This window comes from Histomonas meleagridis (genome assembly GCF_020186115.1).
Source record: "Histomonas meleagridis strain 2922-C6/04-10x chromosome Unknown scaffold_61, whole genome shotgun sequence".
NCBI classification, from domain to species: domain Eukaryota; phylum Parabasalia; order Tritrichomonadida; family Dientamoebidae; genus Histomonas; species Histomonas meleagridis.
Genome location: NW_027150931.1, coordinates 649,491 through 668,798, shown reverse-complemented (window position 1 = coordinate 668,798; position 19,308 = coordinate 649,491). Strand labels below are relative to the sequence as shown.

General features: G+C 29.5%; 7 protein-coding genes across 7 annotated transcripts; 2 read left to right on the top strand and 5 right to left on the bottom strand.

Moving 5' to 3' along the window:
* Nucleotides 1-273: 273 nt before the first annotated feature.
* GO595_010259 (potassium/sodium hyperpolarization-activated cyclic nucleotide-gated channel 1) lies at nucleotides 274-708 on the bottom strand (the record flags this gene model as incomplete). Its single annotated transcript, XM_067912918.1, has 1 exon — nucleotides 274-708. One exon carries the CDS (start codon nucleotides 706-708, stop codon nucleotides 274-276), a length of 435 nt encoding a protein of 144 aa, XP_067768997.1.
* Nucleotides 709-4,701: 3,993 nt separating this feature from the next.
* Nucleotides 4,702-5,163, bottom strand: GO595_010258 (uncharacterized protein; the record flags this gene model as incomplete). The annotated part of the gene is made up of 1 exon (XM_067912917.1): nucleotides 4,702-5,163. The coding sequence occupies one exon, from the start codon at nucleotides 5,161-5,163 to the stop codon at nucleotides 4,702-4,704; it is 462 nt and encodes a 153-aa protein (XP_067768996.1).
* Nucleotides 5,164-6,147: 984 nt separating this feature from the next.
* Nucleotides 6,148-6,609, bottom strand: GO595_010257 (TM2 domain containing protein; the record flags this gene model as incomplete). The annotated part of the gene is made up of 1 exon (XM_067912916.1): nucleotides 6,148-6,609. The coding sequence occupies one exon, from the start codon at nucleotides 6,607-6,609 to the stop codon at nucleotides 6,148-6,150; it is 462 nt and encodes a 153-aa protein (XP_067768995.1).
* A 1,417-nt stretch (nucleotides 6,610-8,026) lies between these two features.
* Nucleotides 8,027-9,052, top strand: GO595_010256 (uncharacterized protein; the record flags this gene model as incomplete). The annotated part of the gene is made up of 1 exon (XM_067912915.1): nucleotides 8,027-9,052. One exon carries the CDS (start codon nucleotides 8,027-8,029, stop codon nucleotides 9,050-9,052), a length of 1,026 nt encoding a protein of 341 aa, XP_067768994.1.
* Nucleotides 9,053-9,386: 334 nt separating this feature from the next.
* Nucleotides 9,387-9,707, bottom strand: GO595_010255 (Hsp20/alpha crystallin family protein; the record flags this gene model as incomplete). The annotated part of the gene is made up of 1 exon (XM_067912914.1): nucleotides 9,387-9,707. One exon carries the CDS (start codon nucleotides 9,705-9,707, stop codon nucleotides 9,387-9,389), a length of 321 nt encoding a protein of 106 aa, XP_067768993.1.
* A 220-nt stretch (nucleotides 9,708-9,927) lies between these two features.
* Nucleotides 9,928-10,707, bottom strand: GO595_010254 (glycosyl transferase family 2; the record flags this gene model as incomplete). The annotated part of the gene is made up of 1 exon (XM_067912912.1): nucleotides 9,928-10,707. One exon carries the CDS (start codon nucleotides 10,705-10,707, stop codon nucleotides 9,928-9,930), a length of 780 nt encoding a protein of 259 aa, XP_067768992.1.
* A 6,116-nt stretch (nucleotides 10,708-16,823) lies between these two features.
* Nucleotides 16,824-17,447, top strand: GO595_010253 (uncharacterized protein; the record flags this gene model as incomplete). Its single annotated transcript, XM_067912911.1, has 1 exon — nucleotides 16,824-17,447. The coding sequence occupies one exon, from the start codon at nucleotides 16,824-16,826 to the stop codon at nucleotides 17,445-17,447; it is 624 nt and encodes a 207-aa protein (XP_067768991.1).
* Nucleotides 17,448-19,308: the final 1,861 nt, after the last annotated feature.

Here is a 19,308-nt window from a genome sequence, read left to right as displayed (position 1 = left end):
TTTTTACCTATAGTAAGATTTTTTAATAATTTCTGATTTTGTTGAAATTCACATGTGAAAAGAATTGATTTCTATATTTTGTTTGAATTATTTTGGAAAAGATTTCAATTATAGAAATGAAATTTGATTCTGTTTATTAACATTTATAAATGTTTAAATGAAATCTATTTATAAAACATTTCTTTTTATTCAGAAGGAATTAGTTTACAGTTTACGCAAAGTACTTTTCTAACTTATTGAAATTGATTCCATCTGTTGTCAACAATTTATTTTTTAGTCTTTTGACGCCACAAATGATTGTTTGGTCTCTGCGTCTTGTTTCTCTGCATCAGGTGGAGTATAAACAATAAAGTCTTCAACTATTTCTGGCTCATGAGTTGTTTTCTCAGTTTCATCATTAACGCCTTGATTAAAATCATGATTCTTAATTCTTATTGACCATGTCCGAAGTTCAGATACATTGTTTTCTATAATTGGAATATACTTAGAAACTTTATTTAAATATCTCTTATATGTTGGAATTGCACTATATTCTAAACTTTGGAACATAATGTTGGTTGTGGACTTAGATTTAGAAAGTACATAAATAATTTGGTTGACATTGATTGCCAAAATATTTTCATCGAATAAACAAAATCCACAAACCAAACTTCGCTTCCAGTCATCTACATTGCTCCGGTAAACATAGTTTTTAACACTTTCAAACATTTCTAAGTTAGTTTTGAATGAATTTTTAGTTCGATTTTGTGATGCAATTCGTAACCTTAAATCATTATATAGTTTTTGATCTTCCTCACTTTAGTCTCTCATAGAAAAAAAATAATACATTGAATTGTATTATTGGGTTTTCTTGATGTCCATGATGAGTTTCAGAAACCCCGCCACTTGACTGTTTATTATTTTTTTTTTTGTATATTTAAAATGGAAAAGTGACATACTAAACGAATTTCCCACTCCACTATTGGATACAATCACGTCAGACGATCAAAATCTATTCATTTACACACGATAAAATGTCAAATATGAATCAAAAAGTAAACGAAAAATTGAATTAATTCCTTTTCAAACACAGCTATCGGCATATTACAACAGCTGGCAAACGACCGTTATTCTAGTGATCGTTTTGCTAAAATTTGTGAAGATTTCAATTTGATTTGCCATTTTGGGCTTAATGTTCAACGCAATATGGATTTCTATTTTTTTTCAGTATATGATATAGGATCTTTATTAATAGTATTCGGATAGAAATACATTTCTTGTTAAAGTCTTTGAAAATTTCCAAAAAAAATTATAATCAATAATTTTTAGATTTTGAGTTTTCGAATTTCGCCTCTGTATCTTTATTTGTATTTTATTTGAAACTATGATTTCTCCAAAGCACATGCCTAATGATGATACTATCACAAACACAGGAGATAATAAATTGAATAATTTATCATCCTGCTTGAAATTCCTAATTAAGCTTGAGAAAGCTGTATTCAGTTTCACCGAAGAAAATTTTCAGGCGTCAGTTATAAACGTATTGGGATTTTTTGATCTAAATTTTCCTTACACATTTAATATCTTATTAATTAACATCATTTATAATGCTTTTCATCATCAAACCATGAATTTGATATTTACTTAATTTTTTTAAAAACACTTCAAAGAAGAAGATATTAATCAAAATATTGTTAAACTAACCCCATTTTTTATCAAACGTATATCTAAAATTAACACACAAGAATCATATTACCTAATGGAGTAACTAATTGAACAAAATTTGATTGATAAAAATATCACCAAAAATATTAAATCGAAATATTTTGTTCATTATAAAACGGAAAAAGAAAATCAAAACCATGGGATGGCATATGGAAATGATCCAATAGAAAAATAGCTTAGAGATCATTATGAAATAATGAATTCATTCCCTTTGAATCTAGCAATGTTCACTGAAAAAGAAGTAAGGGACGTTGCATATTGGATATACGTGAATTATAGATTGGATGAATATCCCGAACGAAATGAAGAAATTGAAAATTTTGAAAATTCCAAATTCGAATTTTTCGAATTGGAGTGAACGTTAACATGTATTTGAAAACTCTGTTTGAATAAAACTTTTTGTGTTTATCGGCTTTTTTCATCAGAGATTTAACACTTGCGCTGAAACTGAACCGAAGCCAAAATAAAATATGGTGTTGTATTTGTTATGAATAGACAATAGTCATTCACAAAATTTCTCCCATCAAGGGAGCTAATGATTTAATCAAGATGATCATAACCATTGCATGCTTGCCTTTCCTGTTTTGATTCTCTCATTGTAATAAAAAAACTCTTTAACTCAAAAATTTAGTTAAAATGGATAATAATGAATTTTTTTAAAGTTGAATAAGATATCTTATTATGTATACCACCATATTAAACCATGAACATCTTAAAATGGGCAAAATATTATTATAATATTAATAGAAGTAAAAAAAGATGATTTTTTTATCCATTAACAATAAATTTTAAGCAAAAAAATCACAAAGAGAATTGATGTTATTTACTCATCGAAAAGTTGAAATCATTAAAATTATTTATTGAAGTAATTATATGATTTTGAAAAGGTTACACAGAAATGTTTATTAGAATAAAATTAAAAATAATAATGAAAAAATACTTACGCCAAAAGCAAGCTGGACAGTTTTTGAAGCAGCTTTTGATGGAAAAGAATTTGATGTAATATTTGAATCTGTGAATGAAATAGAATATATGTTAGAATTTGTATATGTTGATGGTGAAGATGTATTTGCATTTGTAATTGTATTCGAATGTGTAAATGTGATCGATTCAGGGATTGTGTGTGTTGGCCATGGACCACATTTTTCGATTGTGGATCCAATTGATACATTGAACTTACCGAATTTTGTTGAATTATAAGAATCTAATGTCATTACATATTTGAGAGGAGTTTCATCAAATGCTTCTTCAGCAATTTTAGGTTCTGAGTGACCTTTATAATAAACACAAGTTAGAGATTTACATTCAAAGAATGCACGATGTCCAATTGAAACCAGATTTTCACCTATAATAACAACTGATAGATTAAAACAATGTGCAAAAACTTCTCCATTGAGAATAGTTATTGAATTTGGAATTTCGATCTTTTTAAGAGATTTGCAAAAGCTGAATGCACCATTCTCAATTGTAGTTATGTTATTTCCAAAGGTGACATCTGATAAATTAAAACAACGAAAAAATGCATAACTTCCAATTGTAGTGAGTGAATTTGGTAATTTAATTTGCACAAGTGAACAACCTGAAAATGCTTCCGCGCCAATACTGATCAGTTTTTCGTTAAAAATTACTTCCGATAAGTTGTGGCATTCATAAAACGAATGATTTCCAATAAATGTCAGTGATTGAGGGAATTTAATTGTTCCAAGTGATGAACATTGCATAAATGAAAAATTATAAATTTTTAATCAATTTTTCATTGAAAATAACTTTTGATAATTTAATGCAGTTAAAAAATGCGCCTTCACCAACTGTAGTAACATTTGGGCCAAAGGTAACATATGACAAATTTGTGCAACTAAAAAATGTATCATTACCAATATGAGATAATGAATTTCCAATTCGAACAGTTGCTAGATTACCCCACCCACTAAATGCATCGGGTGGAGTTGAAGTAATATTATCACCGATAATCAAAGTTAATGTTTCTTTTTTGTAGGTAGATGCATTTTTAAAATCTTCCATGGTTTCTATTGTAAGTGTTTTTGTTTGATTATCAAATTTTCCAAATGTGGGTACGATTAGATAGTAAAATATCAGAGCAATCATTCTTAATACTACGAAAATAAAATAATAGTGAAAATGATGTGAGTCCAAAAAATAGGACACAAAAGTATTATTCTAAGACAAATACTTTATTTCAAAAATTTCACTTCAAAAAAGAAATTACTACTGATAAATATCTTCAAAATGAAAATAAATATTAAGATAAATATGGAAGTTTTCTTTGATTTTAATGATGTACATTATGATTATGTATTATCGATTAAAAAATAATACTGTTAATACTGTTAAACCGTAGTTCAAAATCAAATAAAAGGAAAATAAACTATAAAGATTTTTTTATTTATATGAATAAAATATTTTATAATATTATGACTTTGTTTCTTGTGACAAGTAGAAATGACTTATTTTTTTTTTTGGCAAATATGTTTTTTTACGAATGAATTCATTTTTTCAAAAAATCAATGTATTGAAATTCAGATCAATTTCTCAACACATTATTTTAAAGTTCAATTTCTTTTTAAAAGAAAAGAATTGATTTTATGTATTAAGTATTTGGAAAAATAAAAATTAAAAAGATGGCAAAGGGATATTTTTATAATTTGAACTCATTAACGAAAAAATTGATGTTATATGATATGACAAATGATTTGTATCCACTTCTGTAAGCATACAAAAAGTGAAATGCACGATCAAAAACGATTGTAAAAGTTGTTCGTTTGAATACTTTACATTTCAAAAGTCAAAATCATTTTTATGCAAAATTCGCCCCCTACGATTTTTTTTATCCTAACATAATCATATATACAAATTTCAAATATATTTTTTGTACAAAAAGAAAGCTCAACTACAACTACAAGTCATTAACACTTGGTGTAGAAACAAAGTTGATTATTTATTTTTCAAATATTGAATTAATCAAAGTTTATAAACACTCTAATTTTGAGGGTAGATCGGAAGAAACGTATCATATGTTCCAACTTGATTTGTTTCTGTAGGCGAAGAAGATTGATACGAAACATTTGGTTGTGTTGGATAAACATATTGTTGTTGGTAATGTTGTTGTACAGTAGGAGTAGCGGTTACTGTAGTTTGTGGGTAACACATATTTGTATTGTTTTGGGTTGATGCATATTGCGGAATTGGAACTTGGTAATATGTTGGATATTGTTGTGCTGGCGGATATGGAGATGTATAAGGATTTGGTGTTTGCTGAATAGGTTGAGAAGGAGGAATTAAAGAATATGGATTTGTATCAATTAATTGGTAAGAACCATTTTGAATCATTTGTTTTGTTCTTTCAGTAATATTCCATGCTGGTCTTTTTAAAAGGGTTCCATGAGGAGCTCCAAATAATCCAACGCCATTTTCACTCAAATGAACCAAAATAGTTCCCATGACGGGCTTTCCTTCAGAAAATACTGGAGAAACTCTGAAAGGATATTCATATAAAACGACCTTATTAACAGGAAACCAGGAAAGTGGTAAAGTAAGATTTGCAAACATTTTATTGACATTTTTGTAAATTGTAATTCTCAAAGATGTGGTAGCTTGGTTATGGCATTTTATTTTCCAAATATTTTGTGTTTCTAATGTATTTATTGGTGTTTGTTGGAGATCAACAAAAGATCCTTCTTCTGTTGGAATTAAATGAACATATACCCTATATTTATCAACAGGAGAAAGCTTGAAAACATCGATTTGGTCGATTTTTACAAAAACGTGTTTTTGCATTTTTATCCCGGTGGGAAACCGTTAAGCTCGAAGTGCCCTTCATAGAAAAGTGACACGAAACATGAGTTGGGGTTGAAAAATTTCAAAATGCACCATTAACTTAATAACTCGCTTTTTAAACTAAGGTATAATTTTTTGTTTATTATATTTACTTTATTGATATCTTTAAATTAATATTTAATAAAAGAACAAAAAACTTTTATCTAAAATCGCTTCTGATATTATATTTTGACATTGTAAACGGTTATATATTCAAATTTCAGGGGCATTTAAAATTCAATATTTGGGTAACAGGACGGTGAGACAGCCCAAACTATCCATTGTGGTGCATATGTTTTCAACACCACTACTTGGGTTTTAGATGGAAGCAGAAGAAAGTATCGCGAAAAGTAATGAAATCAAAATCAGAATGTAGAGCAGCACGATCTTTTTTAATCGACGAAGTGAATTTTGTTTCTTTATTGTACTATGGTGTAAAATGTTTTCAATGAGGTGGAAATCTAAATGATTAATATCAATATTTTAATCTATCAAAGTTAAAAATGGTTTTGATTTTAATCTTCTTTAACTATATTTTTATGATAGGTATTGTCAAAAGGGCAAAATGCAATTTAATTTTTAAATTTGAAATAAATTTGTAAAAAATTTTTAATTATAAATTGGCGCAGGAAGTCTAACTCTAAAGTTTCCATCTGGCATGAATTTGTACACATCACCATGTGCTGGCTTTAAGATACGTAATGCTATGAGGAAAATATCAAGAAACCACCCCAAGCTGAAAAAGCCTCCAGTGAATAGCTTGAAGATTCCAATACTGTAGTACCCTAAATAAAATCTATCAGCTCCAAGAAATCCGAGGAAAATTGATAAAGCAAGTGCTGTGGCTGGATCCTTTCCTGATGTTGGATAACATGCAAAGCTTCTAGTTGTGTAACCAGTTCCATTACAAGTAACCAAAGAACTGCAGTTTATTTCATAAAATCCAGATTTCGGGCATTCAAATACATGGTAAGCTGCCACCTCTGTTGAACAGTTTAACAGCCATTCATCAAGGTCTTCGCAGTTCTTTATGCAAAATGTACCCAAAAGCAAAATATTGACGAAGAACATGTAAATTGAAAGTTGGGTTAATTCAAACATGCATATTCAATTTAATAACTGTCAGTTTTTTATACTTTTGTCGATGTGATATTTTTTGTGAATATCATTTCAATGAAAAGGAATCACATATTGGTTTCTCGTGAATTCATATATTGCTTCAGTGGTAAGATAACATTTAGATCATTCCTGCGTGATTGTATGAATTATATCAATTTTTAAATGATTTTACAAATTTAATGACAATTTGTGGAATAACTACTAAAAGTTAATCTGAAGTATGGTTATTTTTGAAATTTAAGCTTATTAAAAATAATAAGATGAAGATCATTTTTGTATTAAAAAAGTGACGCATCATCTCCGTATATCTTAATTTGTACACAAAATATACGTGCTTAAGCAAAAATATTCAACGCCAGAGAAAATAATATTTTTGGTTAAAAAAGATATAGGGTTGTCTTTTTTAAGATGATCATGTTTAATTTAAAAGCATATAATTTTTTAAACCATTTCGTCGTATTCACTACATGTGATTGTCATTTGTGTGAATATATAGCTAATTGGATATCAACATTCAATTCGTTCAGTTATATTTGGAAAACATAATTTTGCTGTTGCTTGGAAAGCCGTTTAGATGACCTCTACAAAATAGGGGCATCCCAATTCTTGCATGCTTCTACTGAAGGTAAATGGCCAAGACGTAAACTTTCAAAAAAGTAACATTGAAAATGAACCTCTAATTCTTGAAAACTTCCCACAAATCATAAGAAACAGCGAAAATGTACGGAATCTATCAACATTAAGCACAGAAGATATCTTATCTATTTTAAATACCAAGGATTTTTGTAGACCACCAATAAAGCATTTGTCATCATTCATAATCAAAATGTGTGATGGAAGAGAAATCAATGAGCAGATTGAATTATTAAAATTAATATCAATGTTTGGCATTTCTTGTATGTCAATTGATGATCTGGAAAAATTAAAGAGCATTGTTGGTTCCTCAAAAATTGATATTTTCCCACAATTAGAAAATGTAATTTCGATTTTAGAAGAAAACTATTGGAAAAAATTCGAGAGTGTTCCTTTCGTTTCGAATTCCATAATAGCAAATATTCAAAACGAAAAAAATTAATATATTAATATTAATAAATCATTATTTCTATAAAACATCAAATCTAGATTTTTTTTCATATTGAAGCAACAGTTGTACTGATGGCTTTGTTAAAATTGCATATAACGTGGAATTTATCTTTGCTATTGATTTCAATAAGAAATATCTCAGAAAATTGCACAAAAAAATTCAACGTATCGTCACCAAGTTTACAATAGTTTATTAATAGAAAAAGTTAGCACAAAAAACAACGGTATTTGAGTGGTTATTCGGTCTGTAGCAAACAAAAAATCCAAAATCTTAGCAACAAAACACATGCTTTCCCAAATTCCAGGTGTTCCTGAATTATCAACAATTCCCAAGCAATTTACTGCTTCGCCCCCATTTATGCCTCCGCCCTCTGTTGCTCCTCCTCCTCCGACTCGTCCCAAATCTTGTTCACAAAAGGCTCTACATACATTCAAGTTTGTACTTCCTCCCAATGTGCCACCTCCACCTCCTACACGTACTGTCTCTACTGGCATCTCTAAACGGCATAATCCGTCACATTCCACACCAGAAAAATCTGAAAAAAGTTCAACTCCCGCGCCAGAAGTCATTCCACGCAAGACCCACTCTCATCATAGGTCACACCATCGACCCAGGTCAACCAGCATTGATCCTCATACAGTATCCAATCCATCATCAGATCATCGAACTCGTTCCAAACGCCGCCATCACAAGCGCACCCAAGCCCCATCTGCACCTCCACCCCCTCCACTTCCACCCCCTCCTCCCAGTGAAACAGATTCCGTTCACAATGCATATCGTGCCAACACTATTGACCCACGCTATCAATATCTCGACAGCCCGCAAGAAGATTTTGCTGATCTTGACAGTCTTTTTGGTTTCCAGACTCTTCCGATCATGCGCAAAAACAGTCTCAAACTTCTGAGCGACAACAAAAACAACATTTCGCCCAAAGCGCGTAACAAAGCTGTGCGCCATAGCCTCGAAGAGCGTCGTGTGCATAAGGCCATTGGCGCCACCGGCTTAGAACTCATTGTCTCGAAGAGCGGCGACAGTATAAATGCGAAGTATAGCTACAGCGACAGCGCGAAAAGTAAAAAGAGGCGCGCGCGCTCTGTGGATCACATTTCAATGCGGAAAGACCCGAACAGAATAAGTTCAGTCATCGAATTGTGTGAATTAATCGATGAGCTGAAGAATAAGATTCGTGAGGCGGAAAGAGAAAAGCAAATGATCGAAGATAATGTGGCAATACTGCAACAGAGAATGTGCGATAAGAATGAGGCACTGCAACTGCTGGAATTGGAACTGGAAGAAATCGAAAATATGTAAAGTGAAAGGATTTTGTTTTATATAAAACAGTTTACTTCGATTGGAATTGGAATCGAATATCAAATGAAGTTTGAATATTTCTTCTGTAATTGCTCCATGAGTAAAAATGATTAAATTTGAAATCTTCATTTTTTGGTTTAAACATAAGCACATTACGATTTACATAATGACTACATATTATTAAGTGACTGTGTATTGAAATTTGTTCCATTTAACGTAGATCAGATTCTTGAAAATATTTTTCCCAATAAAAAGTGTTGTGGAAATCCAAAAATGCACGAGAATGGATATTTGGCCAGGAAAAATGAAGAAAAATAAATGATAAATTTAAAATTTAAAGAATCTTTACTTCAATTTTTGATCTTTCTTTCTTCGGGATTGAAAGAGTTAAGACTCCGTCAGTGAGAGATGCTTCAACTTGTTCAACTTGTGCATTTGCTGGAAGTCCAAAGGAACGAGAAACAGTACCAAATTCTCTTTCAGAATGAATTTGCTTTACATTATCTCCCTTAATTTGTTTCTTTGTTGCAGTGATTTTTAAATTACCTTGATCAAGATCAATTGAAATATCTTCGCGTTTAACACCTGGAAGCTCAACTTGAATTTGATATCCCTTTTTTGTTTGGAAAATATCTGCTAAAGGACCAAAAGCCATATCGAAAAATCCTCTACTAAATTTTTTTCCGAAGCTCAGCATTATTTTGATAAACTATTGAATACGTTACACAAAAGTAATTCTAAAAATATTTTATCGTTTTATCATCACTTCTAACAACAATATCGCCCAATAGATATTTAAATTAAGCCACTTGGTTTCTCATCTTTTCTCATTTTTAAACGACGAATATCTTCTGAAAATCACAATAATAATTTTATTATTTAGTTAAATCTAAGAGCTCTATTTCCTGTAAAGTTTTCCTATTCACTAACTTGTTTCCTTCCACTTTCCATTTTGTGTCGTTGTTAGTTCCCCAATAATCTCCATTGGAGACTTTAACATATTTGTTCACTATAACTCTGTTATCGCTGTCACTTAGCGGCTTCTCGCTGTGTTGCAAGCGGAATGCAGGTGGATGAAGACCAATTGATACTGTATCAGCAATGCTATTCAACCACCCAACCATCCAATTGCTCCAGTAGCCACGACCATAGACGAAGCCAGGGACCTTGGAAATATCAAATGGAGATGGACCTGTTCGAAATGTGAATGAGCCAATTTCATCTGCATTAGAGCTGGTATAATCAATTGTTGTGTCAGTGATAGCAGTAATGTTGCTGACATTAACAAACTGACTAATAATTATTGGATTTTGTGTGGAAAGAAAATTGAAAATTTGGTTTACACGATTAAACCAGTCTTTAGTTAGAATAAGATCATCTCGAATAAAAGTAACATATTTGGACCGGGATTGTTGCACACCTTCTTTGAATAAATCATCAACAAAAGGAACATTTGAAAAATCATGGCGAATTTTTTGAGAAAATTTTAATTGATCTTTGTAACTATTTTGGATAAAATTATCATTGTCTACTTTGCTTTGGTCAGCAAATAGTATAACATGGGTTTTTGGCGAAATTGAAATCCACGAATGAATTGCTTGTTTGTTATAATCTTCGATTTTTTTGTTGTTTTTAATTACAGAAATAAAAGTCATTTCATTAATGTCATTATATTCAAATTCGAAATTATTGCATTTTGGACAATTGCAAGGAAAATTTTGATTTTGTGTGATGTTGATGTTGACAATAAAAAATATAAAACAAATTGATAATAGTGATGCTGATAAAACAATCCAAAAACCTATTGGTACTCTATGAAAAAAAATTTTCTTCATTTTTATTATCTCTTCAATTTTCTATTTCAGCTCTTCTTCCCTATATATATATAAAATATCACTTATTTTACTGTATACAGACTTCCTCCCTAACTCAGTTGGTTAGAGTGTCAGACTGTTAATCTGGAAGTCGTGTGTTCGATCCACACGGGAGGAGATTTTTTTTGATTTTTCATGAATATTGATTTTTTGCGTCCGAGAACTCGATTTTCGGAAATAACTCCCCCAGGGCACTCTAATGATACCCTTTTTGGCGAATCGAAATTTCGATCAATAAATTATATCGACGATTCGGAAATGCGTAAACGACTTGAACGATCTCCTATTATACAGAAACACCTACGACGATGTCCTTCACCTGCTGAAACCCCTCAGATTTGCGAGAAAAAAGATAACGAAATTGATTTTAATTTTAGTGAACCACTTCAACAAGAATTCCTTCTTGTTAGTGGTATTCATTATAATCCAAATCCAAACCCCGATTTATATAAAGAAGAAGGAGTCCCACCTCAATGGGTAATTATTTCATCAGATCCACATATTTCGTTTTTACTACCAATATTTATCAACGAAGAAAGAGGGTTAGTTTTATGCCGAAATCAATGCATTATTCAAGAAGGAAACCTGTTAATCAACCTTAATTTTCCACCAAGACTCACATCGTCCGACGAAATTAAGAGAGGTGTGTTTGATTTAAGAACTTTCGTAGGACCAACCAGACCTAGAGAATTACCATTTCGGTTAAATAGTGATAATCCAAAAGTTCAAAATATATTTAATATTGCAAATAAGTATCTTATCCAGAAAGCTATTAATTTAAATGTTGAAATAGTTAATAACAACACACAAAATATATGGGCGACATGTCATTTCTATAACATTGGTCAGATCGATTTAAGATCAATTAATCAAATTAACCACAACATGATACATAATGAGTTACAATTCACAGATATGACGAGGAATCAATTTAATCAACTTAATCAAGTTAATTATAGTGAATCTCCAATCAATTCAGTTAAACCAATCGAGAAATCAATTACTACAAATCCAGTTATTGAATCGTTATATGTAAATCAAATACAAAATGAAAAAACAGTAGATACTCAAGTTGATTCTTTAGAAATTAATCCGATAATTAATGAAAGAATAATCTCAACTAATATTGATTCTTTAACAGCAGAACCAAAATTTAATGAGAAAATAATTACAACTAACATTGATTCTGTACATGCAATTCTCAAATTTAATGACATACAAGTAAATACAGGAATAGATTCAGTAAAAGCAAACCCTGTGTATAATAATGTTGAAGTTAATCCTAATATTGATTCTTTGAAATGTTAAACCTGTTATGAACAATAAAATTATTAATTCGAATGTTGATTCATTACAAATTATTCCGAATTTAAATAATAAAACTATTAACCCAGATGTAGAATCTTTACATATTATACCAGAAGCTATTAAGAAAACCACAAAACCTATTGTTGAATCTCTTTTTGTAGAAAGTTTATTTAGGAATAAAACAGAAACAGCGTTAATTGAACAACTTAAAATAGATGTAAACAAAACGTTGAAGACTCAAATTGTTAATATTGAAGAAAATGAGATTTGTTTTAACCCAATTAAAAGAACGATAAATATTGATATTCCTGAATTTGAAATTATGTATAAACATACTCCTAAAGTCTTAAACTTAAGTAACTATTTCACAATTTCTACTTCAGATAAATCAGATATGGAAGATAATCTTAGTGAAGAAGAATCAAGTTCAGACACTAATATTCCACTTCATAGAAATATTAATACTTTAACTAATAATGATGAAGAAGAAGATGAACATGAATTAGTTCAAGAAACTGTAGACATGAATGATGAATTAATTGAAGATATTAAGAAATGTGTCAGTAAAGAAGATATTTATAATTTAATTAATAAATGGAGACCAACAAAAGAACTTAATAATTGGAAATATGATAACTTACCATTAGCTAAACAACCATTAATCCATATAATGATTAGAGAAGGGAAATGGTGTGTACCAGGCCAATTCCCATGTCAATGTCAATGTGAGAATGAATTTAAAACAGGAAATGCTTTAAATAATCATATGAACAAAATACATGGTTTAAAACCTGATAAAAATCATTTATATGGTTGTATTAAAAACTTAATAGAGAAAGACTTAATTTGGTTAATATTAAATAATTCGAATAATTTAGAGAAAGACATTTATAGGAACAATGTTATAGTTTGTCCTTTCCCTAATTGTGATTATTTCACTAATGCACATAAATCGTTAATTTCTCATATTTCACATAAACATCAAGAATTTGATGAAAATATAAATACTATAGGTTGGTTTTGGTCTACTATTATAGCTTATACTAAGCTTTAATAATAAAATTCCTAGTTGCTTAGATATATTATCACCTAGAGAAGGTTATATGTGTAAATCATTGTAAAGTCTGTTGGAGTTCAGATGCAACAGGAATTTTAAAATCATGCAAAAAAACAACATGAATTAATTAATATTGAAGGTATTCATACAGTTTATGATAGAATTAAATGTTTACCTACAATGTATATGGACTTGCAGGATAAAGATGAAGAAATCAATAGGGATTTAAATGATTATGAAGATTTAGTTTTCACTCAAAGAAATTTAACTGATAGAAATAGACTTAATGTAATAAATCCTATTGATTTAGATCAAGAACAAATCATTAATATCAGAAAAAGACATTTAAGAGAAGATAATAGGAGAAATATTATTCAAAGAGAATCACAAAGAAAAAATAATAATACACATCATAATACAATTATCAATCCAGATTCAATAATTATAAATGATGACAATAATTTTATTAATCCAATTATTCGTAATTTTGATGCAAAATCATTGGCTAATGATTTTGATCTTAATAAATTAAAAGATTTAAACAGAGATAATTTACTTGAGGTTACTAAAATTTGGACAGATTTAAATAATGAATTTGAATCTCAATTTGTCTCTTTACCAAAGATTTGGGGTAAAAATCGTAGAAAGATTAGATCTAGGATTAACAATTTATTTAAAGACAAAATTGAACCTCTAATTAATATTTGTAAACCTTTAGATAATAGACCGAAAGACGAAAATTATTATATTTGGGAAGGTTGTTTATCTAAAAATTAATTTACTAATTAGAGAAGAATTAAGAGATGTCTTTAAAATAACAATTAATAAAATGTTACATAGATCTAATACTATTGTTAGAAGTAATGAAGAAAGAGAAAGAGCTCATGAACGAGAGATCGAAACACACAATTTATGCAAACTAGTTACACATATTTGGAAACTTTATGATCTCAAACATAAACCCCCAACTCAGGCAATACAAAATTTATTTAATAAACATTTGGAGAAAGTTATTAATATAGTCAATATCCTCCCGGACGAAATTAATAACTTATTAAGTATTTATAATCAAGAAGATATAATCAATTTATTAAATAATACAATTGATAATTTAAGTGACAAATTAGATTTTATTAATACCAAAATAAATGAAAATCAAAGAATAATTGGAAATAATAAAAACATTAAATATAGAGATTTAATACAAGGGTTATATATGGAAGATCCGCGAAGATGTTACAAATGGTATATCTCTAATAATACTACACCAGAGTGTGAAATAAATCCGGAAGAATTTATGGAAGAATATGGGAAGAATTGGGAAACCTATAAAACATTAAATAATTCGGAAAATTCTAATGAATTCTTAGCTAAGAAAATACTTAATGAAGAAGATAATATTAATTTAATTAATGATTTATTTGATAGTGATTTAATTAAACGAGCAATTTATTCAAGATCAAATATTTCTGCTTATGGTCCAGATGGGATTTCAAATGTTATTTGGAAAATTGGTAATGAAAGTACAGTTAAAATGATTAAATATACTACTAAAATAGTTATGGAATCTAAAAAATGTCCTGAATTACTTAAAAGAGGAAAAACTATAATGTTATTTAAGAAAGGTAATAAAGAAGACCCTCATTCTTGGCGTCCTATTACAATAACCCCAACATTTTATAGGATTTGGATGGTTGTGTTAGCTAGAGCCTTTCAGAATTTAAATAACAGACATATTTTTATAGAAAGATGTCAAAAAGGTTTTATGCAATGTTCTAATGGTACTTCAGAACATTCTTTGATTATTAACGAATTAATTCAACATGTAAATAGAAGAGAAGGTTCTATTTACATTACTACTATTGATTTTTTTTTTTTTTTTTGGGTCAGTCCCTCACCCTTTGATCTTTGAGAATTTAAAAAATCAAGGTTTTGATGATAAAATAATTGATTTAATTAAAGCAACTTATCAAAATTCAAACACAAGAATTCAGGTTCCAACTAAAGGAATTTCAAACATTATAAATATTAATTGTGGTGTTAAACAAGGTTGTCCATTCTCTCCTATTGCCTTTAATATTTGCATCAATACCTTGTTACATAAATTAGAAGATTGTAAAATCGATGGATTTCACTTAAATGATAAAATCATTTGCGCACAAGCATATGCAGATGACTTGGTACTTATTTCAGATACTGAGAAAGGTATGAATAATTTAATTAAAGTAGTTGAAGACTTCTGTATTTATGCTAACATGAAAATTCAACCTAATAAATGTCAAACATTTAATTATATTAATCATAATGATAGAAGATTTTCAGCAATTACTAAATTTCAAATTAATAATGAAAATATCCCAATTACTAATCTTAATGGAGGTATTAATTATTTAGGAATAATGACTGCATTAATGAAGACAACGAGAATGAAATCAGCAAATTACAAGATATCTAAAGCATTAGAAGACATAGGTAATATTTGCTCCTCACCCTTGAAATGGAACCAAATGTTGGATGCCATTAAAAGATTCATAATTCCTTCATTGGATTATGTATTCTCTAATGGTACCACCAACAAAACGGTAGGGAATTTTTTAAATATTATCATCAGAGCGTTATCAAATGCTAATTTAAAAACTTCCGCTTTACCTAAGGAATTTTATTATACTTCATGGGAAGATGGTGGAGCGGGACTGAAAGATTTAAATGAAAGGAATAATGATTTGATTATTTCAAGTTTTCTAAAGTTATGGTTTTCGAAAGATATGTTTCTAAGAGATTTATTTCGAACTCTATGTTGGGAAGAAAAATCGTTTAGATATAATAATGTCGAAGAAAACACAAATGATAACGATATTTTCTTAAATGTTTTCAACAAGGACATGAGAAAAAATACACCTGGAACTTCAAACCTTTTTAGCCGGGTAATTCATGCACTTGAAGATAATAATTTAATCTTAAACTTGAACTATCTACTCACAGATAATTTATTAAATCCAGATGACTCAGATATAGATCCTTTCGAATTCAATGGAAATGAAATTGAACCAGACAATCCTGAAGAATATATTACATTAAAATTTCTAGATGTGAACGAAGTTTATTCATTCGATCAAAATGAATTCCTAAACATTATGAACAATTATCACAAAAACTTCCATTATGCAAATTTGATTAAATTACCTCTTAGAGGTCATACCTTTAAAACCCTTTATAAATCTAAATTATCTAATTATTTCATGAATGACTATAAATGTAAAATTAAAGATAATATAATTAAATTTAGTATACAAGCTAGAACTAATAGCTTCTATACTGGGCAACATCAAAGACTTGCTAACCATGATGAGAACATAGGTTTATGTCCTTATTGTGGTCAAATAAATTCCTTAAGACATAGATTAAATGATTGTAAAACAGTTATTAATACATATAAGAAAAAAAATGATGAAGTTATTAGAGAAGCATGTGAAATGTTAAAAGCAAACCCGGGTAACAAACCAATTATTCACCTCGACTCAACTATTAAAAAATGTCCAAAAATAATAATAATTTATTTGAAGGCGAGAACAGAAGATGTAAACCTGATATCTGGTACTGTAATAATCAGGGTTACACTTTAATCGAGGTAACAATTCCTTATGGAGATGTTGATGAGAATGACATTAATTCTTTAAATGAAAGATACGATCAGAAGAAAGATAAATATACAAGTTTATGTAAGGATATCAAAGAACAATCCGGTCTAGAAGTCAACTATTATGTTATAGTCATTTCATCATTAGGCGCTTGGTTAAACAAATCATTAGATGAATTGAGAACTCTTGCAGGTTCTAAAGATTTGTTTAAGAGATTTGCGAAGAGAATAACTGTAGCAACTTTAAGGGAATCACAACGACTAATTTATAATAATTTGGATAATAATAATGGAATTATTGAATCACAATCAGAAGAAGAAGAATCCGAATCCGAGAGCATAGCGAACACGGACCAGTCTCTTATATCCGAAGGTTCAGGTGATGAAGTTCAAACAGATGAACTAAATGAGCTTTATGCAAATTTGGTGATTCTAAACTCAAGAGATCATTCTACTTCGGATGGTTCTCACTTAGAGAATGGCAACTCAGAGCATACGTCATCACCAGATGATGAATAACTTAATTTGAACTTAATCTTAATTTCTTTCAAAGATAATTATAAATGAATAAACCACACGGGAGGAGATTTTTTTGATTTTTCATGAATATTGATTTTTTGCGTCCGAGAACTCGATTTTCGGAAATAACTCCCCCAGGGCACTCGATTGATACCAGTTTTGTTCGGTCGGAAAAATTATCAGATAAATATATTGCGGAAAAAATCCGACACTACTCATGAAATAACGGCACAAGACCACAGGATAGAACCGATTATTGAAGAGGAAGCCCCAGACCTCGAACAAAAAGAAAATGATGAAGATTTTGTTCTTGAGATTAATCAAGAACTTCCATTTCAACAAGAAATTTTATTAATACGAGGTCGTCATTACCACCCAACACCAACAAGCCCAGAAGGAACACCATTACCTCCACCACCAAATTGGGTGATTATTTCATCAGATATTAATATTCTCAGATTTTTTACCTATACAATGTAATGACTCGAATGGGGCTATTCTAGCACGAGGACAAGCTATTATTCAACATGATATATTAAGAATTAATACCCACAATCCTCCCATTCCTACAACGATAGAGGAATTTGACAGAGGTCTACTCGATTTACGTCCTATTATAGGACCAAACAGACTTAGAGAATCCCCGTTTAGATTATTTTGGAATGATGAACAGATTTCTCACATTAGGAATGAAGCTCAGATCATTGTGTATAATATTCTTAATCAACAACAGATAAATATTAATTCTTCTAATAATACTTGGAATTTATTACAAATTAATTGCAATTATGATTTTTCGAAAAACTTTATAAACTCATGTTCACCAGTTCAAAACAATACCAAAATTGGTTTTATTGCATTTGGTCAAGATAACAGATCAATTAATCAAAAATAATGCAACTTTTAATTTTACTAATTCACCATTTGTTGAAGAAACAGAAGATATTCAAGCTCAGGCTATTACTTATGATTTGGATTCAGAAGAACCTTCATTTGAACCCGAACTTGAATTTCCAACAATAAATTCTGATTCTCAAGATTTTCAAGTTACTCCATCCTTTAATCCCGGAAATATCACAACTGAATCAGATTCATTAGAAGTTATACCTAAGAGAAACATTTTAACTGCTAGTCCTAGAATTGATAAATTACATATCAGCAAAGTTAATAACATTATAACAGAAGATGCTCAAAGTAGATAACTTAATAAATAAACCAATTATTAATACTATTACTTCCAACCCGATTAATGAAGAACATAAAGTAATACCTATTAACAAAACTATAATTTCTGAACCAATTAATGAAGAACACAAAGTTGAACCATTAAATAAAACTATAATTTCTAATCCAATAAATGAAGAACATAAAGTTGAACCAATTAATATAACTAAAACTTCTAAACCTTTGGTAGAAAGTCATATTAATGAACCAGTATATACAACTAAAACTTCAAATCCTATATCTGAAAGTCATGTTGTTATACCAGAGTATCAAAACGTTACTTCAACCCCCAACTGTTCTTTCTCATGATATCAAAGTTATTGAAGGTTGTAAAACTTCAGTAGCTAATGTTGAAAGTTTGAAAAGTTACTGTTAATGAAGTGGATTTAACTTATGATGCTGAAATTCCTCAAATGAAAATCAATATTATCAAAGAAACTAAAACAATAGATGTTATAGTCCCAATTTTGTAATTTTTATTATATTAGTGTTCCAAAATTTTTAAAAATTACTAATTTATCTACTTTTTCTTCAGATGATTCAAATTACAATGCTTCAGATACTTATTCAGATGATAATGTTAATCATATTACTTCTACTGATACTTCAAATAATGATCCATCAAATAATCCTTCTT